This window comes from Spermophilus citellus (genome assembly GCF_964194105.1).
Source record: "Spermophilus citellus genome assembly, chromosome: 7".
NCBI lineage: Eukaryota > Metazoa > Chordata > Mammalia > Rodentia > Sciuridae > Spermophilus > Spermophilus citellus.
Window position 1 is genome coordinate 83,857,344 of NC_138188.1, and position 24,756 is coordinate 83,882,099.

The 24,756-nt window shown below is 34.9% G+C and overlaps 1 protein-coding gene across 4 annotated transcripts in view; it reads right to left on the reverse strand.

The window, feature by feature from the left end:
• Window positions 1-24,756, reverse strand: part of DCBLD2 (discoidin, CUB and LCCL domain containing 2) — an 83,831-nt gene that overhangs the window by 47,885 nt on the left and 11,190 nt on the right. Inside the window, exon 1 of one of the 4 annotated variants that reach the window (XM_081302612.1) lies at window positions 964-1,055. The exons of 2 other annotated variants lie outside the window; for them this stretch is intronic. Coding sequence is in view for 1 of the 2 variants with exons in the window: in XM_081302609.1 (XP_081158735.1) it covers window positions 16,675-16,902 (228 nt within the window). In the remaining variant the exon portion in view is untranslated. Of the gene's footprint in view, window positions 1-963; window positions 1,056-16,674; window positions 16,903-24,756 lie in introns of those variants that run through there. One more of the 4 variants, XM_081302609.1, reaches the window with a different exon arrangement.

The following is a 24,756-nucleotide window of genomic DNA, read 5'->3' on the forward strand; positions in this document are numbered from 1 at the left end:
AAACTGAAACAATAAAAATAATAAGTAGCAGAATATAAAATCACCATACAGAAACCTAATCATCACACAATTAGGAACCAGTTAAAAGATATAATGTCAAAACAAACACAAAAACACCTTCACTTACAAAGTAAAGATATCTAGGAATAAATTTAAGAAAAAATCCTATATGAGAAAGCTTAACACTCCTGAAAGACATCAAAAAACAGTTGTTGTTCTTGAACAGGATGACTTGACATCATAAAGCTAATTTATAAACAACACAATCCTAATAAAAATACCTACAAACTTTTTTATATAAGTTGATACTAACCTTGTTATGGGTAAATAAACAGGCAAGAATAGCCTGAAAAAGACTAGACTTGTCAGGCATTAAAACATACTATAAAGCCTCTGTAATTAAAACTGAGGTTCTGAGGAGAAGACCTCCACAAGACGGAGTCAAAATAACTGGAAAGCACCTGCATTGATATCAAAGTCAGTAACTGCAGGAGAAGGTTGAAGTTCAACAGAGTACAGACACTTGGAGAAACTCTGAGACTCTGAATACTGGAATAGAAGGTGAAAAAAGGAGCATCCCAGCACTGATCATATGGCAGAGAGTGAGGGGTAGAGATGAAAAGGGAGAGTCCAGGGGTCCATCATTAGCACACAAATCAGCACTTGCAAAGCTAAACTCTACACTGACAGTAGACCTGGGATCTACACAGCAAACTGGTTCTACAGAAATACTTCACCCATCTCAGGATACTGTAACAAAGAGACATCTTGAGAAAGCCTTATGGGAGCTTACTGTTTTGGGAATCAAAGGCACCTGTGTTTTCTTCTCCAGGTCCTTTTGGCAATATTACTGTACTTATGCAGTAGGCAGCTGCCCTGAGAGTCAGTTTGACACAAACCTGCTGAGAATCCTCTGCAGTGGGAAACTGAAGTGTGACACATAAGGAAATAGAGGATGCTTACCCTTTAAAACCTATGGTCTAGGAAGCCAGATGCAGGAGTCCAGGGGAACAAGCACTGGCACATGATTTTTGTGCAGAAGCCGTCTCCGGACACTAGAGGTATGAGGCCTGCTGCCCCCAGCACAAATACTTGTGACTACAGGGCTGCTCTCCAACTTCAGGGTACATGGCACAAAAGGCCTCAGAGTCATTGTTATATTTAGTGTCCCCTATCAGCTCTGCCCTTAAAGTGTGAAGGGCACTGGAGGGAACCGCTCCAAACAAGTTCTACACTTTGTACTAGCTTGGTGACTCATATGGCCAGTTCTCAGTGTGCAGCCAAAATAACTTCAGAGTAAAACTTAGCCTGTGAAGCTCTGAGTTCCACTCGCTTTTGTGGTGTGCAGGGCAGCTGAGAGATATTCCAACTGGCTCTGGCCACAAACTAAAAAAGAAAAGAGGGATGAAAAACCTTAGCCTCTGTTCTCTTCCCTAGAACTGAGCCTAAAAAGACATCTGTACAATGTGTGAATATCTACTCTTATCCAAACAACTGAGGACCTCAGTGGAGGAGAAATATTTGTGTGTTGGGGGGCGGGGTATTCGAAATTAAATTCAGGGGAACTCAACCACTGAGCCACATCCCCAGCCCCATTTTGAATTTTATTTAGAGACAGGGTCTCACTGAGTTGCTTAGTGCCTCACTTTTGCTGAGGTTGGCTTTGAACTTGCGATCCTCCTACCTCAGCCTCCAGAGCCAATGGGATTACAGATGTGTGCCACAGTGCCCAGCAATGAGAAATTCTTAATTTTTATGAATACAAATATTTTTGTCATTGCTGTTTTTGTGAAGAATCTATTTACTATTCTTCTGCTTTCCTCTTCTTTTAAAAAATTAATTTTCTTTATTTTTTAAAAACTTTGTAGATGATTTTTATTATTGTTGCCCCTTTTCTATTGCTTTTGCGTTGTTATTTTTATTTGTCTAATTTGTTTTCTTTTTTCTTGTATGTTATTGTTTGTTTTTTTTTTCTATGTAGTACTGGGGGTTTATCAAGCACTGGGAGTTTATCAGTGTGGTACATTGACCACATTGGGTGGGTGCTTTTCCACTAAGCTATACTCCTACCCAAGCTCAGAGAAATTCCATCTTACTTCAGCCATGACCTAATCTCTTTCAAACCATGGTGGATACTTTAAAGGACGGGGGAAATAAAATCCCTCAGTTGTGAACCCAGGCCCAAGTAGACATGGCAAAGGTGGGCCCAAAATCTCAATCCTGGACATTCACCCCTATAGTAACAGCAGAGAGAACACAAGGGTTATACCCCATCTATTCCACTGTCTAAACCACACCCCCCCCCCAAAAAAAAAAAAAAAAAAAAAAAACAGAAAAAGCAAGTTTCTCAGGCTGTGCCATGTACACACTGTGCCAAAAGCCACTACTCACATCCAAAGAAGCTATAGGAAAACTGAAGTTCAATTGTAATTAAATTCAACACTATACAACAAACAGAAATCCCCAGCCAATTCATCAGGTAAGGCTGCTTAGTAGGAAGGCTCTCAAATAAAAGTGGAAGGAATAACCATTCCATGAACGTTCAAATTTCAACAGAGAAATACAAGAAATATGAAAAAAGGAAACATTACACCTCTTAAAGTTTATAACCCTCTAGCAACTGATTCCAAAGATATTGGAGGGAATGAAATGCTGAAAAAGAATGAAAAAGGCAGTGCAGTTCCATCCTTGTCAACACTCTGACCACCTCAGTTGAAGCCCTTTATTTTCATTCAGATTTTTCTCCTTTCCATCAAGTGCATGTGTGTGTGCCTCTGCATTCTTGTGCCAATTGGTTCCTGGACACACACTAATTCCCCACCCCTCCTTCACTTTTTTTTTTCCCACCCATTTGTCATTCTACTTTTTTGACTTTAAAGAATCAGGGATTTTGTTATTTCTTTTGGTTTGACTGTTTTGCTATTGTTTTTGTTTCTCTTAATATTCTTTCTTCTACCTCCAATAGCCAAATTTGCTTGTTCTTCCTTTTTGTTACTTATTTCAGTTGTTCCATTTGCTACCTCTTCTGCTTTACCTCTTCACCTTATAAATATTTTAAACTTTCTTTTGCCTTCCTAACCCATTTTTTTTCCTCTTAATGAACTGTAGTTTTACTCTTTTATAAAACTATTTAGCTTATATAATTCCTGGCCTTCACCATTCATGTTGTTGTGGTTATTACTGTGGAGGCTGTAGTTTGCATCTGAAGTATACTTTAATGCTAGATCTAGTTTACAGTTATTTATTGTAGTTGATGTTAATACTGAAACCACTGTTCTTCATTTTGTGGTAATTAGTGCCATACATATCATAGTAGGAACTGGACATTTTTGGGGGACGTATTTTCACCATTATTTTATTTATTTATTTTTTAAATACATGACAACAGTGGAATGCATTACAATCCTTATTACACATATAAGCACAATTTTTCATGTCTCTGTATATAAAGTATGTTCATTTATTTTAATGCTGTAAATTAACACTGTTGTTGCTGTTGCTCGTTTCCCCTTTTTCTGCGAGGGGCTGGGCAGTGACCAGAACACTGCAAGTTCACAAGATACAAATTTTGTAACTAAAGTAGACCTACAAGTTAGTCCAGTACAGTGCACCTTGCTCCACACAACCCAGCTTAAGCTGCAATACTTTTTAACATGCAGACTAAGGAAGACAAAAACTCCAAACCAATCAGTAGGCCCCAAATAGAAACAACTGAAAAAGGACATCTGGTCCCACTACAGCTAATGACTTCTACAGTAAAATCAGAGAAAGATTCCAAAATAATGGCTCAGGGAACCTACAGTGTTACAATAGCTCTCCAGTGCTGAATTAAGCAGTTCTTCCACAGAAGGGCACTGGCAGTGAAAACTCACAGTTGGATTACATTGAGCCTGCATGTTAAAGCTAAGAGATAGCAACAACATACGACTTATTACAAAAGATAAATACACACCAAAAGACATTCTCACAATAGAGGAAAATGAATACATCTCAACAGATGTCCAAGTCTAAGACCTCTGAAAACGTGAGGAAATGGGCAAAACAGTCTCCCCCTAAAACTTACAATCACCCAACAAAGGAACTCACAGACATGGAAGGGGATGAAATTTCTGAGAAAAAAAATTAAAACTGATTATTAAAGTTATTAATGAGCTAAAAGATGAATTAAGGTGGATGAATTAAGAGAACAAATATGGGAGATGAAAGATCATTTTGAAAGAGAGAGATACTGAAGAAAAACCAATCAGATAACATTAAACAGAGACGAGTGGGGTGGGAGAAAGGGAGAGAGAAGGGAAAATGTATGGAAATGGAAGGAGACCCTCATTATTACACAAAATTACACATAAGAGTTTGTGAGGGGAAAGGGGGAAAAAAAAACAAGGGAGAGAATTAAACAACAGCAGATGGGATAGAGAGGGAAAATGAGAGGGAAGGGGAGGGGGGATAGTAGGGGATAGGAAAGGTAGCAGAATACAACAGTCATTAATATGGTATTATGTAAAAATGTGGATGTGTAACCGATGTGATTCTGCAACTTGTATTTGGGGTAAAAAAGGGGAGTTCATAACCCACTTGAATCAAATGTATGGAAGATGATATGTCATGAGCTTTGTAATGTTTTGAACAACCAATTAAAAAAAAAAAGAAAAACCAATCAGAATTCCTGGAAATAAATTACACAATAAATCAAATAAACAATTCACTTGAAAGTATCACCAACAGATTAGATTCTGTAGAAAATAGAATGTCAGGCCTCAAAGACAGGTGTTTGAACACTCAGTAAACAGTAAACAAAAGACTAAGATCAGAATATAAGAACACTCAGGGACAACATGAAGAGAACAAAATTAAGAATCACTGGGATAGAAGAGGGCATAGAAATATAGGCAATGCATTAAAAATCTTTTCAGTGAAATAGAAAATTTTCCAAATCTTAGGAACAAGGTGGATGTCCACACATAAAAAACAATCTCTCCAGGACACATCATAATTGAAATGCCTAGTACAGAGAATAAAAATAGAATAATAAAAGCCACAAGAGAAGAAGGTCTCATTTCAAGGTAAACTAATAAGGCTCATTTCTGACTTCTCAACTCAAACTCTAAAAGTCAAGAGGGCTAGGAATGAAAAAATGCAAGTGCTAAGGGGGAAAAAATGCTGGCTAAGATTGCTATACCCAGCAAAACTTTGAGAATCAAAAGTAAAATAAAATCTTTCAATGATAAGGATAAACTAAAGGTATTCATGAATATTAAGCCAAAACTATGGAAGAGAAATACCACACAAAGAAGAGCTCAAAAGCAAACTCCAGAGCTCTCAAATGGATAAAGCTTCCCAGAAGAGCAATTAATAAAAATTTATGAATTAACTCTATGAAATAAGCTAAAATGGCTGGAAATAAAAGCATCTCTCCATAATACCTCTGAATGTAAATGGTCTCAATTCTCCAATTAAAAGACACAGACTGGCAGAAAGATTATAAAAACAAGACCCAATATACATTGTTTGCAAGAGATTCATAAAGTTGAAAATAAAAGATGGAAAAAGGTATCCCATGCAAATGGAGTCTCAAAACAAAAAGCAGTAGCTATTCTCATATATGGCAAAGCAGATTTCAAAAAACAAACAACCCAAAAAAGAATCAGAAGAGACAAGGATGATCATTACTTACTAGTAAAGGGAATAATCCAATAAGAAGATATAAAAATGGTAAACATCTATGCCCCAAATATCAGCACACCTAATTACATAAAACAAACACTTCTTGACAATAAAGTCCTAGACAGACTTTAATACAATAATACTGAGTGATTTCAACTGCCTCTCACCAATAAACAGGTCATTCACACATAAAATCAAGAAAGACTCATTTGACCTAAATGATACTATACTTCAAATGAACTAACAGCCATCTATAGAACATTTCATCCAACAACAGATGAATTCAATTTCTTCTCAGCAACTCATGAGAGCTTTTCCAAAATAGGCCATTTTGGGTCACAAAACAAGTAATAGCAAATGCAAAAAAAAAAAAAAAAAAAAAGGATATTATCCCATGCATCTTATCAGATCATAACGGTATGAAATTAGAAATCAACTAAAAGAAAAAATTATAGAAACCACATAAACACAGAAGAAAGGTTATAGTATTAAGTGCTTTACATTAAAAAAAAAATGGAAAAATGTCAAATAAAAAATCCAATCCTACAATTCATACTCTGCTTGACCTGAATGGGATATAGAGCTGCTGCTCCTCCCTCTGACCCGGCCAGCCAGCCCAAAGCTGACCTTGAAACTGAGGGCTGATCTTTAACTGTAAGGCTGCTTTCTCCTTTAAACATCCCCTCTACCCCCACCCCTTTGTCTTTTTCACCAAAGGGTCTCAGCCTCTTACCAAAGAGGGTTAGAGGCCAAGAACCTTTGGGTATAACATTTAAGGGAATGTGAGCACAATGCGAAGTGTCTTTAAAAGCATGTTGTGATGTACACATTTTGCTGCTATTATTATTATTATTATTATTATTATTATTTTGGTTACAGTAACCATTTGTAAAACACTCTAAATTATTTCCATAGCTCTGAAGCAGCAATCTAATTCTCTTCTCATTTTTGGAAGGTAACTTTCCAGCATAATCCATGTTTTCCTCTCCAGAGAGGATAAAAAAAGGAATGTGCCTGCCTTACTGGGAGTCAAACAGAGCTCAGAGAAAACCTCATTGTTCTGTGCAAACTACCAGGCAAACAAAAATCCTGATTCCAAGGGGAATCACGTATTTTCTTTTCTTTTGTTGTTGTTGTTTGTTTAGCTTTAAGGTATCTTTAGACAACTTTATTCTTCTTTTATATTTTTCATTAGAAATTATCAAATTAAAATAATGAGACCTCTGAGACTTTTTGTTTTTGTGGTGTTGGGTATCGAACCCAGGGCCTCATGCATGTTTAGGTAAGTGCTCTACCATTGAGCACATCCTTAGCCTTGAGACCAAATTTTTATCCCATCTCTACCCCCTTCTCAAGTGTCCATAGAATAGATCATAGGCCTCTTAATCTTGAGGTGACCATGTGATTGCTCTCCTGCCTCCTTGAAAAAGAAAGAAAATTATGTTTTTGCCACTGATTTAGCCATATGAAACTCAACTCATCATCTTTTTCTGGATCTGAAGCTGCTGTATCTAAAAGTGACATCTCTTTGTGCTTTGTACCAGTCAGTGCTAGAGAATCTTGAATGGCTTATGTACAAAACTTTTAAAGTTGTATATTATTTTAAAACTTTGCTTCTTATTGGCTTAAAATGTATTCTCCTTCATCATGGTCTCTTTAGGGCCAGCTGGGAGAAAGAGAAACTAATAGTGTAACTGTATTGATACTGAATATTGACAACAGTCTTTTTGAAATACAGAATTAATTAAATTAGGTATCCCATGCAAATGGAGTCTCAAAACAAAAAGCAGTAGCTATTCTCATATATGGCAAAGCAGATTTCAAAAAACAAAGAACCCAAAAAAAGAATCAGAAGAGACATGGATGATCATTACTTACTGGTAAAGGGAATAATCCAATAAGAAGATATAAAAATGAAATTAGAGATGAAATTAATGAAATTAGAGATGAAAAAGGAGATATCATCACAGAAACTTCTGATATCCAGAGGATCTTTAGGGACTATTTTGAAAACTTATATTTCAATAAGTTGGAATATCTAGATGATATTGACAAATTTCTAGGTATACATAACCTACCCAGATTGAACCAAGAGGATACAGAAAACCTTAACAGACCAAAGTCAAGCAATGAAGTTAAAACAACAATTAAAAGCTTTCCAGAAAATAAAAGCTCGGCACCAGATATTCTCAGTTGAATTCTGATATTTAAAGAACTAAAGCCAATCTTCCTTAAACAGAAAGGAAGGTAACATTTCAAAACTCATTCTATGAAGCCATTATCACTCTTATACCAAAACCAGATAAAGACACAGCAAGGAAAGAAAACTACAGACCAGTATTCCTCATGAACTTAGATTAAAAAAAAATCCTTTAGAAAATATTAGCAAACTACATTAAACAAACCCAAAACTAACATCATAATTAACAGAGAAAAAGTATTTCCTCCAAAATCAGGAACAGGACAAGGATGTCCATTCTCACCACTCCCATACAATACAGTTTCTGAAACTTTAGCCAGAATAATCAGGCAAGAGGAGGAAACTAAGGGATATAAATAGGAAAAGAAAAAGTCAAACTATCTCTTTATGCTGATTACATGATTCTATAAATAGAGGACCCAGAAAACTCCACCAGAAGACTTCTAGATAAACAAATTCGGCAAAGAAGCATGATACAAGACCAACACACAAAATTCAATAGCTTTCTTATCTTCAATACTGATCTGTTGAGAAAGAAATCAAGAAAACTACTCTATTCACAATAGTCTCACAAAATAAAAACACTTAGGAGTAAATTTTACTCAGGAGGTGAAAGATTTCTATAGTGAAAATTATAAAACATAGACTAAATTGAAGAAGACCTCAGAAGATGGAAAGACTACCATATTCATGAAGAATCAATATCCACAAAATGGACATATCATGAAAAGCAATCTACAGATTGAGTGCAATCCTTATCAAAATATCAATGACATTCCTCACAGAACTAGAAAAAAACAGTCTTAAAATTTGTATGGAAGAAAAGGCCTGGAAGAAGCAAAGCAATCCTGAAGGAGAAGAGCAATGTTAGGGCCATCACAATACCTGATTTCAAAACACACCACAAGGCCAGTCTAACAAAATAGCATAAAAACAATGGAATAGTTGACTCCAAAATAAATCCATGCATCTACAGGCATCTGATTCTTGATGAAGGTTCCAAAAACATATATTGAAGGAAAGACAGCCTTTTAAGGAATGGTGCTGGGCAAAAATAGCTATTCATATATAGAAGATTGAAACTAGACCCTCTATCTCTCACAACGTATAAAAATCAACTCAAAATGGACCAAGACCTTAGTAAATGACCTACTAAAAGAAAGCACAGGAGAAAAAATTTCCTGAATGGGACTCTAACAGCTCAGGAAACAAAAGTAAGACTTAACACAAACGGGATTATATCAAACTGAAAGCATGTGCAAGTAAAGAAAGCTATCAATATAGCGAAAAGAATATCTACAATATGAGAGAAAATCTTTGCCTGCTATTCACCTGACAGAGAATACCCAGAATATATAAAGAACTCCAAAAGTTAACAGCAGCCGCAACAATAGCAACAACAAAACTAATCCAATTAACAAAGCAGATACATGACCTGAACAGATACTTCTCAAAATAAGTATAAGTGATCCAGGTGCAGCGGCACACACCTGTAATCCCAGTAATTTATGAGACTGACACAGGAGGATTTCAAGTTCAAGTCTAGTTTCAGCAACTAAGCAAGACTCTGTCTCAAAAAAAGATTTGGGGATATAGTTCAGTGATAAGAGTGCCCTGCGTTCAAACCCCAGTGTTTCAAAAATGAAATTAAAACTTAAAAGAACGTACAATTGGCCAATAAATATATGAAAAATGCTCAATATTTCAACCTATCAGGAAAATGAACATCAAAACAACATTGAGATGCCAACTCACTCCAATCAGAATAACTATCATAAGTGTTTGTGTGTGTGTGTGTGTACACATATGTACATCAAGAAAGAGAGAGAAATGAGAAATGCTGGTGAAACTGTGGAGAAAAAGGAACTTATACACAGTCTGGTGGGGATATAAATTAGTACACTATAGAAAATAATACTAAGGTTCCTCATTTTTTTTTTAAATCACATGATCCAGCTATCCAACCTGTGGGTATATACCCAAAGGAAATGAAGTCAGCATACAAGAGAGATACCTGTATGCCCATGTTTACTGCAGCACTTTCTACAAGATGGTCTAAGTGTCAGTGAGCACATAACTGAATAAAGAAAATATAGCACATATAAACACAATGGAACATTATTTGGCCATAAAGAAGAATGAAATCCTATCATTTGCAGGAAAATGAATGGAACTGGAGAACACTGTTAAGCAAAACAAACCAAACACAAAAAGACTAGTTGTCGAATGTCTTCTCTGATTATATAGACTTAAAAAAAAAAAAAAAGATTATCCAGAAGTAGAAGGGGAAGTATTAGAGAAGGTGCTCATAAAGCATGGTATATGCATGTATAAAACATCACAGTGAAATCCATTCATCTGTACAGTTAATAAACATTAACAGTTACCATTTTAAAAACCTGTGAGATTCTGGTATGCAGTGTGAATAGATTAACCAGTGAAATAAAAGAAAGTCCAGAAATAAACCCAGATAGAAATTTAGTGTATGATAAAGGCAGTATTTGTAACTGCTAGGTCAAAGATAAAAATTTAAAAGCACGGTGGTGGGACAAGTGATAAGTTATATGGAAAACATACAATTAAATCTATATTTCATATCAAAGGAAAAAAAACTCAAATGTATCAAGGATTTAAACATAAGAAAGTAAGACAATATGGTTGTGTTAAAAAAAAAATGGGCAAATTCATCTTTAACTGGGATGTAGGGAGAGGCTTTCTAATTATGAGTTAGAATCCAGATGCAATAGAACAAAATTGATGAATATTATTACATTTTTTTAAAGTTTACATGATAAATACCCCCTACAAACACAAAAGCCCCAGAAACAGTCAAAAGATAATAGAAAAACTAGTAGAAATTATTTGCATCACATAACACATATAGACTAATAATCATTAAAGATAATAATTTCCTAAAACCTGTGATATGCAAAGATTAAAAAGAAACTACTGAAAATAGGCAAAAAACAAGAATATGCACACACACAGACACCTTCAACATATGAAAAAAAGTTCAATTTTCCTCAAGGTAATGAAAATTACAACTACACTGGCATACTATTTCTCACCTATCAATTGGCAAAATTAAAAAAGCATGACAATACAGTGTTGGGAAGGCTGATGGGAAAATGACATTTTTATGCATTGCTGATGGAAATGCAAAATGGCACAACTGTATAGAGGGGAATATCTAACAAAACTTCACATACATTTTACTTTTAGATCAGCAATTGTGTGTCAGAATTCTACTCCGAAATCACCTCCAAAAATCAAACTCTGTAACTGTAAAACATTGGAAGCAACCAATATATTTATAAAAGAGTAACTGTGGTATGTCCACACTACAGAGCTCTACATCACCACAAAATTATGAGGCTGCTCTCTACAAAGCAATAAGGAGTGGTTTCCAGGATATATTAAGTATGTAAGGAGGTGGGTGGGCAGAGAACAAAAGAGTACTGACAGCATATTAGCTTTGTAGAAAAAAGGAGAAATGAACAATGTGTCACTTGTACCAAAAAAAAAAAAAAAACAGCGAAGAGATGAAACAAAGACATGCTACTTGTCAGCTACAGAAGTAGGTAAAGGTAAGGTAGAAAGAATAGAAGAAATGGAGTGACATTTATGTAAGTATAACTTTTAGTCAGATTTAACTTTGAAAACCATGTTACTGTTTCATATTCTCAACAAAGAAAAAGACAAGAATGGAAGGAGAAACCTATAATGGAATATAAATAGAAGCAAATGAACCAAACCATACTTCAAATGAATAACAAAACCATACTGAAGGTGTAGAAATAGTGGGATAGAATCAGTCCACATAATCTTTGAAAACAGTATTGAGACAATAATGGCCCAAGGTGTAGACTACAGAAATGTGAATTCTAAGTAGCAAGTTCCTTTCATGTGGAGCCAAGGGTTAGCAATACTTAACTTTCTGGTTACAGCACTGAACAAGTAAATAAATATACTGTAGATAATAGAAGTTAGATATCTCACTGTCAGAGAAATGAGTTACAAATATAAACAGGAAAAGAATAGAATGAATCCTATAATGTTGGATAAGGATTAAAGTAAGGGTTAGGGTTAAAGTTACAGACTATTGTTTTAATAACATAAGTAGACAAATATAGATAATAATGTATGTACATGTATAGATGTATTTACATATATTTACTAAATCCATCTGTTAATAGGACATGACATCTCCATTGATCTAAACCTAGTAACCAAACATGGATTTTTAATATTATTCTACACAGAAAAGAATAGGGTTCCTTAAGGAAATGGATAACTGCAAGACCGGGAAAGGAAAATACAAGATAAATCTAGAATGTCCTGGGCCAAAATGTAAGGAAGTACTTAAAGCATGATCAGTACATCATAGTTAGCTTGCAGAGGCTGCCACTGGAAATTTGGGACAATTTGAGCATTAAAATAAATAATAACAGTAAAGGGTTAGTAGCCATGCATTTGCAAGAGTCCACTGACTCCACATGATATAAACAAATGGGCAAAAGGGAAAGCACTCTTCTTCAGCTAGTGGGTGCAAATTTATGACTATCAGGAATTCACATCATTTCAGAGTTTCATAAGATATGTATTCATTATGAAGAAAAACATAGGTATAATGTAAAAACCTAGAAGACATCACCTTAGCCAAGAAATCAAAGTTAGTAGTACCTGTAATGGGACAAATCAACATCATGCACCATGATATGATGCACCAAGAACATAACATCTTTTGCTCCTGCCAAAGTCCATAACCTGCATCTAACATGAGGCAGCATCCGACAGACCAAATTAAGGAACACTTTATGAAACAATTACCCCCCCCATTGCTCAAAAAATGTCAACATCATGAAACACAATGGGAAACTCAGGAACTATTGTCTTCCCCTTTAACCATCTCCAGAATAATGAAGACTAAAAGGATGGGATAAACTGAATAAAATATCTGGGATTTTCTTCTGCAATCTAGCACAATATTTGAACAACTGAAGAAATCTAAGTAAGGTTACAGCTTACTACTACATCAATGCTAATTTCCTTTATTTTAATAACTGTTCTGTGGTCATATAAAGAGAATGCCATACTTTTAAGGATATAAACACTTTAGCATCCAGAGATAAGGGGACATCACGTCTGAAACTTATTCTCAAACTGTCTAGGAAAAAAAAGATATCTATTTATGGGGCAGGGAGAAGAAAACAGGAGAAATATTAGGAAAATCTAGGTGAAAGGTATGTGGAAAATCTTTATCTCATTCTTGCAACTTTTCTATTAAGTCAGAAACTATGTCAAAATAAACATCTAAAAGAAAAAGTTAATGTTCACTAAACAATGTTGCTAGTTCAACAGTTTGGGGTGAGGAAACTAGATTGTAAAGATTATAACATTGGTAAGGTTATCTATGGTAGAGATTATGAATTTTACTGACAAATAGACCCCAGCTCAAATCTCATACATTATTCCCATACATTATGTGGGAAAAGGTACAAATTTGGACTAATTATCAATACTATATATGGGAGGAATGATGGCAATAGCTGTCTGTGAACCGATTTGAAAAGACATCTAAATACTGAGGGGAAAGCAAGTTGCAAATAGTTAATATATATTTGCATATACACAGAAAAAATTAAGATTCATAATTTTTAAACTTTAATTTCCACCTTTACAGAGCAACTTAGACATAGGAATTAAAGAACAATCAAAAAGGAAAGATAAAAATGCAAGGCTTAATGAAATTCTCATTCTAATATGATATAGCTAAAAGGACAGAATTCAGATATAGAGAGCCAATCCTAAAAGTATCATTAAACACACCTTGTCTGTCTATGTGTTTCTATGAAACTAGTTTATAAAGTCAAAATAAAGTCATGTTATTAAATAAAACAACACATTATCCCTCTCTCAGAGTACACAAAATAACTGCCCAACCGCCAAGTAAACCAAAAAATGTCTAATTATTTGAAATGTGTATGTGTGTGTGCTCTGTGTATATAGTTTTTGGCTTTGGTTTTGGTGTTTTGTTTTGTTTTGTACCAGAGATTGAACCCAGCCAGGGACACTTAACCACTGAGCCATATCTCCAGCCTTTTTTTTTTTTTTTTTTTTAGTGACAGAGTCTCACTGAGTTTCTTAGGCCTAAGTTGCTGAGGCTGGCTGGCTTTGAACTTTTGATCCTCCTGCCTCAGCTCCTAAGCTGTTGGGATACAGGCGTGAGCCACTGTGCCCCGCCACCTGAAATACATTCTAATAAGTTTGTGATTTTAAAAAGTCATTGCTTGAGAAATTCTCCTATTCATTTCTTTTTATGATTATTCCATAATACCATCTCTCAGGAGGAAAAATCCATAAAACTAACACCCATACATGTAAAATCTAAATGGAAACATAGGGAAACAGAGCTCATTTTGTCCTGCCACTGTTTTGAAGGGACAGTAAGAAGAGTATGAAGGGGAAAAGATTCACTAACATTATCACTAGACCCTCAAAGTTCACAATACATTTGTTTCTATTCCAAAATTCTCTCCAGATGTACCCTAACTAGAATGTTAAACAACTATTCTAGAATGATCTTTATCTGTTAACTTCCTACCACTAACCATAGATTGTATTAAAATGGAAGGCCAGAGAGTATATGGTAGGTGGTGATGGGGGCAGCTGAGGGGTGTCACAGTCTAAAATCCAACAGGAACCATCATAATTTAACCCACGTGATCTTTAGGCAGGTTTGTACATACTCATGAGAAGACAGAAAAAGAAGCACACACAATGGAAATAAGAAACAGCTGAGATTTATTAAACACCTGTTACAGGCCAGAAACTGCAATGTATCATTTCATTTAACCTCCACAAGATACGGAAGATACCTGTGAAGTCTGGTCAGGTTCAGTTACCAGAAGAAGGACCTCCTGAAGCTGTGAGCAGAATGCATACAGTGTGCAATTTAAAATTGGCACCCCAAATTTTCCCATGTCACTCTGCTACTATTTACTGTCCAAATGTATATCACTTTTAGTTTCCTTTTTTTTTTTTAATAACCATTGTATCGTGGGAATTTTCAAAACTACAAGAGCATAACAAATCCCATGTATCCATTACAGAGTTTCAGCAATGTATTGTTTGCTTATCCTTGTACCTTTTCTCCTGAAATATTTAAAAATAAATCCTACACATTTCAATTGAACTTCAGAATGCTTCCAAAAACTCAGATTTTAAAAATCAATGATAACATAATCACATCTAATATAATCATTTTTTACTATCACCAAATGTCCAATTCCTCTTAAAATTTCTTGTAATCTTCCTTTTCTTTTCTTTTTTTAATAGTGATGGGGATAAACCCAGGGCCCTCATGTATGCTAGGCAAGTGCTCTACCGCTGAGCCACAGCCACAGTCCCTCTGATAATCTTAAAAATGTCTTCTGTGAGTTAGATTGAATCAAGATTCAAACAAGGCTCACACATACTTTTGGAAGGTACATATCAATTTACAAAGTTCCCTCTCTTTCCTCTGCTTTCCATTTTTTAAATGCCAATTATATATTGAAGAAACTAGGTCATTTCTTTTACAAAATTTCTCCAATTTTAAATTTAGTCCTTATAGTCAGCATAATGTATTTCTCCATCTCCTTTATTTCCTGTAAAGTGCTAGAGGTTTGCCCAGGTCAGGCCTCATCTTTCTTTATAACCTGTTGAGACCGCCCAGGTGGTGCTCTGTCCGGACTGCATCCTTGGCAAGTACATACTATCCAGTTGTCTTCTAATGTTAAAGTCACAGTATTTCTACATTCTCAGGCAATTTGAGCTCCTGAGAATTCACCCAGCACCACATACAGCTAGAATTATGTAGGTAGTGACCAAGCTACCAGATTAATTAAGAGTTGACTGAAAGGCAACAGAGTTTACCAATCATCAACAAGCAAATGGGGGCAAGAGTTTTTCCTCTAGGGGATAAGAGGCCAAAAAGCAGAGGAGAGGTGAAAGATTTGGGCAGTGATGGAGAAGTCAGATGACAACCACAGTATGGTACTTAACAAGATTCTGGTTTCCTACTATAGTTCTGAAAGATACTTTACATACTGGAACTAGTAAATGTTCCCAGATAAACTCAGAGAATTCAAAAGTTCTAATTTCATAATGTTAGTTCACCAAGATAGCCTTACAAAATTTTCCCCTTATTGCTTCAGAAAATGGTGAAGGTTCTAAATCCTGTCTGCAAAGTAGATTTTCCTGGAAAGTTTTTATAATAACATCGAGTTAGAGAACCACTGCTTTTAAGGAACAATGACAGCAGCTATTTACTAAACATCTGTCAAGTATTATTCTAAACACATTTACACATACTATTTTGTTTCCTATTTTGCAAGTGAGAAAATAGATCAGAAAATCTGCCCGAGGTCACACAGCAAGCTAACAGCAGTGTCAAGCTTCAAGAAGCTTCATCTAAAACCCATCCGTGCTCTTATTCACCTCAGCATGAATTATGCTTATATGTTTCAACTGTAAATGAAATGATCAAAGAAAACATAAAAAATGAGACAATTAACTTCTTCCTTCTTAGAAGTAGTACAATAGCATCTTATGCAAAGGTACCAACATAGGCTTATTAGGAAAGTAAATAAACAAGAATCTTCCCTTACCAAAATAAGATTCAAAGTTTAGATTTCTACACATTTTTAATAATTTTTCACATATCATATTATGCAGCATAATTATTCAATGTTGAATATAAAAACTACTTTAATTTTAAAACTTGAAGAAATAAGATAGTATAAAATACATTTTTAAGAACGTCCTACCTATTTCCGTTCTGCTGACACCAATTCCGTTATAAATCCTCAAGTAATTAAAGTGACAAAAATCAGAATCTTCAATATCAAAATCACCAAATTTGATGCGAATTCTTTCTCCTATCTTTACACGAATCTCCCATTCACAAACAGTGCTATTGGGATAGGTCTGTGGGTAGTTTATGGATGTTAGGGTTCCACTCTCAGGGCCTAATACGGTGTGTCCACATCCATCACCTTTAAAAAAAAAAAAAGAAAGAAATTGTTCTCACATCTTTCATGTCAGTCAGGATTTGTGAAGATTTAAAACTATGTATGACGTTAGATATATTATACTACCAATACAGAAGATACAACAGATGACATACTACCTAGCATATCCACTCATAGGAGCCAAGAGAGGTCAAATTTGGTCAAAATAATTAATGATTATCAATACAATTTATAAATTCGAAGAATTCTTTAATCTGAGCAAAATAAAAAGTAAACACAACATAGCAATAGTTAAATATACAAACATGATAATAAATTCAAACTTCAAAAGAATATTAATTCATAGAACTTGTTCAAAGTAAATGTAAAAATCAAAATATTTAATCAGCTTCAATCATAAACATCTCAAGTTGCCAAAATCATTTCTAAAAAAATTAATATATAAAGATTATGTAGATTATTGATTATATTACAGACTGCAAGCCATCCCTTTCTGAAGGCATTAAAGCAATATTTAATGAAGTTTAATTTATATTATATTGAAATTTGACTGTTTGGTAGCCCCTCCTCCAAAGTCTTTTTTATTTATCAAATGAAGAGAAGGAAGTTAAAGTAAAATGATCTTTTTTTTGGGGGGGGGGGACTAGGAAAAGTGATTTTTATACTTTGGTAGAAGTATTATTTGCTCCAGAAATTTCTTTAGAAACTGGATGTAAAAAACTTAGGCAACATAGCATACTATTTTTAAGGATGAAATATTTGCATTCTCCACTTTATGATAAAGTTTATTATTTTTTTTTACTCAGAATCCAGAAGGAGGCATTAATTGAATGTTCACTTAGAAGTTTCAGCCACAACTCCAACTGCACTGTTTAACATTAACAATCACATTCAAATGAATTTATAGTAGGATAAGAATGTATCCTTTTAAAATAATAGCATTTTCTTCTTTAAAATTTTAGAGTTATTTAAAATCACCTTTTGGAATTACACAAAAAGTAGATTAAAAGTAACACTGGGACTGGGATATAGCTCAGTGGCAAAGTGTCTGCCTTGCATTAGCAAAGCCCTGAGTTCAAACCCCGTTTAAAAAAAAAAAAGAATAATAAAATAACACTGCTGGGGTCTTAACTATGGACTAAAATGGTTGTACCAAAATTTTCTATTATCTTGATTTACTGTTTTTAAGAACAGTATAGTGCTGACAAATACAAACCTAAATTCTGCACCCCTCCCCACTTTGGTATTAGGGATCAAACCCAGGAGCACTTTATGATTAAGTTTATTATAACACTGAGTTACATCCAAAGTCCTCCTTACTTATTTTGAGACAGGGTGTTGCTAAATTGCTAAGGCTGGTCCCAAACTTGCGATGCTCATACCTCAGCCACCAGTGATGCTGGGATTACAGGTGTATACTACCACATCCAGCTTCTGCACCTAAATTCTTATGACAATACTTAAAAACTCATATCCTCTGCTTATAAAGAAATTATATTTCCGAATTCATATTTTTATTGCTCCTTAGTGTACTTTTAAAGACTAATACTAGATATCTGTTTTCAAGTATCTCTTACATAAAACCTCAGCTACCTTCTACACTTGCTTTCATTTCACACATAAGAACTAGGCACAGTAACTCAATAATATAAATATATACAAGGGCAGAATGAAATAAATGTGGTTTATTGTGCACCCACTGATCTTTCACAAACATAAAAGTTAGGATGTTTAGACAATGAAAAAAATAAAACCCCACAAATTTCTCCTAAAACTATCATGAAAACAATATCTCTGCTGAATATCAACTATATTAAAAAGAGATAAAAGCCTCCACTGTGAAAATAAATTGAAATACAAAAAATCTTTTGAACAATCATTAACATTTTTCCTTAAAGAGAAAAAACAATGATCCTAACACAGAATTTTCAAGAAGATGAAACTAGTTTAAAATGGTTTTTTTTAACTACTCAGCAAATGAAAATATGCTTCCTGAAAGTGTTCCAATCTTCAAAAAAAAAAACCACACAATAAATAAAATCACTCAAAATAGGTGTTTTTTCTCATAAACAGAAGCTAAGGCAGCTTTTTCAGCAATTGAATGTGTTGATAAATCTCACAAAGTCAAGAATCACCTCTGAACAGCTGGAACTATCACATTATAATGACAAATCATCTATTTAATGTATTCCCTAATTTCAATCTATGTTTATTCAAAAATAAGCTTTTGTTAAAAAAAAAAGTACAAGCAGAATGTTAGAAGTAATTTTTAGATGGCTTTATGTTCCTGTTTATATTTGATTTTCAAAACACAACATTTCTTGCCATTTCTATCATAAAACCAATTTCTACAAATGTTAAAATAAATACCAGCTGATGAAAACAGAACTTTTGTATGCACGCTGATGAATAGGACAATTAAAATGGAGCTGTCTTTTTGCAGAATCTTGTTTAGGGGAAGAGAGGGCATGAACAGTCCACAAGTAATGTGCCAAGAATGTTCTAAAATATGTGATGGAGTTCAGTGCTTCCTCATCTTGTAAGAATAACAATATGCACCAGAAACCAAAGAGTCTCTAATCCACTACAATGAATAGATGAATGGTTCAATGAATAGATGAATGAATAGATCTGAATGTTTCATATTTCAAGGAATGTTTGATAAGTTTAATCTGACTAGATAAATGGCTTAATTGTCACATACTACTATAGGCTCATATGTTTAGAATATTCCCATTTGAAAGAGAAGGTTGGGCGTATGCACTAAACCATTAGCTTCATATGTTTTTGTTATTCCAAAGTAAGAAATAACATTTTATGCTATGGCCCTATGCACTTTAACATACCTAGTCCCGACCCACAAAATGATTTCATAACACACGAATGGGTCCCCACCTGCCGTCTGAAAACACTGTCCTCAAGCACTCAAAGGTCATAATGTTTAATTCTCAAATCAAGGAAAGACCCTGTCCTCACTTTCACTTCCAAAGTAGCAATGTGTTCCTAGATTATTTTTACAGTTCTTAAAACTAAAGTCTGTTATACCAAAATACTTGCAACAGGACAAAACGCTTAAAAATAAAACTAAAACTTGGAAAATATTCTTTATCAACAAATGCCCACCAAAAGCAATGATTCTCAAAGCAGAGGCAGGGGATCCCATAGAGCTGTTCCCTCCCCCTTCACAGTATCTGGAGATGTTTTTAGTTGTAACAAATGGAGTAGGAGGGCTGTTACTGCCATATAGTGGAGGCTAGGAATGCTGCTAAAATATTTTACAATGAACAGGACAGTTCCTAGAACAAAGAATGATTAGCCCTAAATGTGAATGAATGGTGCTTAGGCTGAGAAGGGCTAAATTAGAGTCAAGGCTAGAAAACCACATACTGAAGATTTGGCCCAAAGGGTAATCTAGTTCATTAAGGGCACAACCCAAGGAACAATCCTCTCCCCAAAGGTCAGGAGTTCAGCTAAAGAATTTTATGTTCTCACTTCCCCATTTTAAAAATAAGTGGAATGCTTCAGTTTTCTTTAAGCTATAGGGGGGAAAAAGTATTTTTAATTAGTCTTCAGATCTCAACTGAGTTTCTCCCCTAGGGTTTTTCATTTGCTTTTTTTTTTTTTTTTTTTTTGGCAGTGCTGGGGTTCAAACCCAGGACCTCAACCATGCTAAACAAGTGCTCTACCACTGAGCTGCGCCTCCAACCCTATACCTATTAACATTAAAGAGGAAAGGTACCAAAAGGATCAGGAGTAATTTTTCCTAAATTTTTGATTGGCATCACATATAGGGAAGGCTACAACCACCTACTATTATTCATGTTCATGGGGCAGAACTGACAAAAAAAGCAGACTACAATGGGAAAAAACTTTTAAAGTGGCTATCATGGGTCCATTCCATATACTCTCACCAACTATTCCAACATCACCAACTATCATCATCACCACCACTGTCAACTTCCCACATCTCCTCCCCTGGATAGTCTCTACCAGACTGCAATCGACCATAAAGGGCGGAAGCCTGTTAATGTAATTTTTGAATTTAATGTCATTTCAGTGCAAAAAAAAAAAAAAAAAACCAACACTGGAATTTGATCTTATTGCTCCTTTGCTGGGCTGCAGATTTATCTAGGGGATTACTCATAGAACATGTGTTCACTTCCTCTGAAGAGTGCAAGGTCGGATGTGTTAAATCAGATACAAATTTGGATAATGTTCCAGGAACTGAATGATTTTTTTTTCACTACTTATCCCTAAAGAAAACAGAAAGAACATTAAACATATTTAAATGAAAATGTAATAATCCAACTAGGAATGCAAGTTTATTTTAGGCTATTCTAGTTAAACTCGGAATAAAGTGTTTTTTAGATTAGTATGTGCTCCTGATGCTGATTATAAATGATCCTCCATCCACTCTCATTTTTTTAGTTATATTATTACTAATTCATATTATGTAATTCCTTAAAAAACAAATTTGAACACAAGAATTTTGCACAAAAAATATGCCAAATATGAAGAACAATGTAAGTTTTTTATACTATAAACTTTGAAAAGTTTATATTTTTTCAGAGCTTTCAAGGATGTTGTTTTATTCACTACTAACTGGTGAGTCTGGCTATACTTCCCCTAAATAAGTGTCATTTCTATCATATCTTATAATACGTCTGTGAGATCTTATAAAAATTTTTTTGGGGAAGCATTTAGGGAGTGAAAAAGAATCCAAAGAGCAACTCTTAACTCTCACACCCAATTTTCTGGGAGTGGTGGCACATGCCTATAATCCCAGCAGCTCAGAAGACTGAGGCAAGAGGATCAAAATTCAAGGCCAGTCTCAGCAATTTGGGAAGCCCTTAGAAACTCAGCAAGACCATGTCTCAAACATTTAAAAAATAAAAAGAGCTGGGTATATGGCTCAGTGGTTAAGTGACCCTGGGTTCAATCAAAAGGAACCCCCAAAACACTGAGCTGGGGTTGCAGATTTATCTAGGGGATTACTCATAGAACAACCTAATTTCATTTGGCTGCACAAGTTTTTAATGTATTATTTAGCACTGTAAATTTTTAGAAAAGTCTAAATCTTTATCTGTGAGGTTTCTTAAATTGCATCACTACAAATCTCCAACAAATATGTCATAGTAGTGCTTTAACTTCATGTAATCTTTTTGTCCCTGGTTATTTTCCTTACTCTGAAGTCAACTGTCTGAAATTAATATAGCTACCCTTTCTCTTTTGTAAATACTATATATAAGAAAGATATGGATTTTAGAGTCAAAAGAGGGTCAGGGTGGAAATTTTTAGGAAAAGGAATGGCCCACATCTTCATTCTTTATAAAACCCAAACTTGGGGCTGGGATTATGGCTCAGTGGCAGAGCGCTTGCCTTGCACATGTGAGGCCCTAGGTTCGATCCTCAGCACCACATAAAAATAAATAAAGTAAAAATATTGTGCCCATGAATAACTAAAAAAAATATATTTAAAAAAAATAATAACTTGCTGGCACTGTGGCGAACATCTCTAATCCCAGTGGCTCAGGAGGCTGAGAAAAGAGGATGGAGAGTTCAAAGCCAGCCTCAGCAACATTGAGGCACTAAGCAACTCAGTGAGACTCTGTCTCTAAAAAAAAAAAAAAAAAAATAGGCCTGGGGATGTGGCTCAGTGTCCAACTGCCCCTGAGTTCAATCCCTGATACCCCCCCCCAAAAAAAATAAAAAAATAAAACCCAAACTCATCTGCATATGTGGTAATTTCTAAAACTGAATTACATGAAGGAATGTGAACTATATAAATTGTCAACCTCCAAGTACATGCTGTATACCTAGAACATAATTGTCAAACAAACTAAAGCCATTCAATAAATTTAAATGCCCTATCATTCACTATGAACTTAAGAAGATCATCTATTGCTGTTAAATCTCAATATTGCCATCTATAAAATGGGGATATTAACAATTCAAACCTTGTGGGGAAGGAATGAAACAAGATGTTGTATGGAAGAATATTAATGTGCTCAATAAATGTCTGTGGTTAGTAGTATCATCATCATAGTACAATAAATAAATACCATTAAAAGTAGAGCAGATCGGCTTTTGTCAAACACGAGTAAATCCAGTCCATCTGGCTACAACTGAGAAAGTTAACAGAACAATGGCTCAATAACAATTTTAAAGCTTCTATCTAGTATTTTATGAATAATATAAATTCATGAGAAAGTAATCCTCACTAATCACCTCTATTCCAGTTCAGTAACTCACTCTTGGGATCACAATCTGGACTTTTTGTTTGGTTGGTTTTGTACCGGGATTGAATTCAATCACATCCCAGTCCTATTTTGTGTTTTATCTAGAGACAGGGTTTCACCGAGTTGTTTAGTGCCTCGCTTTTGCTGAGGCTGGCTTTGAGCTCTGGATCCTCCTGCCTCAGTCTCCAGAGCCACTGGATTTACAGGTGTGCGCCACTGCAACCCGCACAACATGGACTTTTTGCCATTATTAGAAACTACTTCCATCTTTGCAATCTTAAAAACTTTAACATCCCTCTCTTCTGCTCAGTCACCTGACCACTCAGTTTCTTATAACCACTGTATATTTTCTTAAGACTTACTTCTCTGTTTCTCCATTAAGCTCATCCCCGCCTCATTTCTCTCCCTACCCAGGCTGTACCTTGTTTCCAATATATTAACTAGCCTCTTCTAACATTTTTTCTTCCTAGTCACTGTGTACTTCTGGAGCATCTTCCTGGCAAACTCTCCACCTAGATCAAATGTCTCTCTTTACCAAGAGCTGAGCACTACTGAAAAAATAATAATAAGGGCTGGGATTGTGGCTCAGTGGTAGAGTACTTGCCTAGCACTGGGAGGCACTGGGTTTGATTCTCTGCACCACATAAAATAAATAAATAAAGGCACTGTGTCCATCTACAACTAAAAATATTTAAAATAATAATACTAATAAGCACAAACCCAGGGAAGGGTGCCATTAGAAAATAATGGGTTCCAGTCTTAGAGGGGCACTCCAAGTCACTTAGTTTTGTCTTCTTTAATAGTTCTCAAAATTAAATTTATATTAGAATCACTGAAGAGCCAATTAAAGATTTTTCAGGCCCTCATCTCCACTTGCACAGATTCTAATATGTATGTCAGAAAAACTGTCTGAAACTTGAAAACTGTCAACAAAGGTGAGAAGCACATCCTTTAAATGGCATTCAGTGCAAAAGCGACCCAAGAACTATATGGCAAAATAACTGCTCAACTTGCTATTTATCCTTAATTAAAGGTCCAAGTATTATTTACATTCTAATGTGTAGACTGCCATCAGGTAGAGACATAATTTCTGTGTACTTGAAAAAATAACTCAAGATTATAATTTAGGGTCTTGTTGGCTTTTAAGCAGTTCTGGCCAAATAACCTAGCAATCATATCTTAACACTACCTATAAACACCTACTTTTTCAAATACTTATGGTTCAGTTTAAATATTTTACTAGTTCTCTCATTAATAAATGAGCTGAATAAAATATTTGACCTTTCATTCTATATTTGCATGACAGTTATGATTTTGCCTTTTTTGCAAATTTTACTCCGTCAGGTAGATCTTCAGTGGGACCTAAGATCTGTACTTTAACAAATTTTAAAACACTAACAATAACTGCAACAATTAAAAACACCAAGAAACTTTGTTCCAATCTGTGTCTTCTGAAATTTATCATATTGCTCACTTTTATTTTATAAAGAAATTTCTGCACTTGTTTATACTTAATGTCTCACTTCTATGCCTCCCAATCTAATTCAACACATTGCAATTCAACTTGAAGACTGTGACAAATTGAATTTTTGTGACTCCTAGAAAGATATTTAGATAAGTCCTGATTTCTGCTACCTCT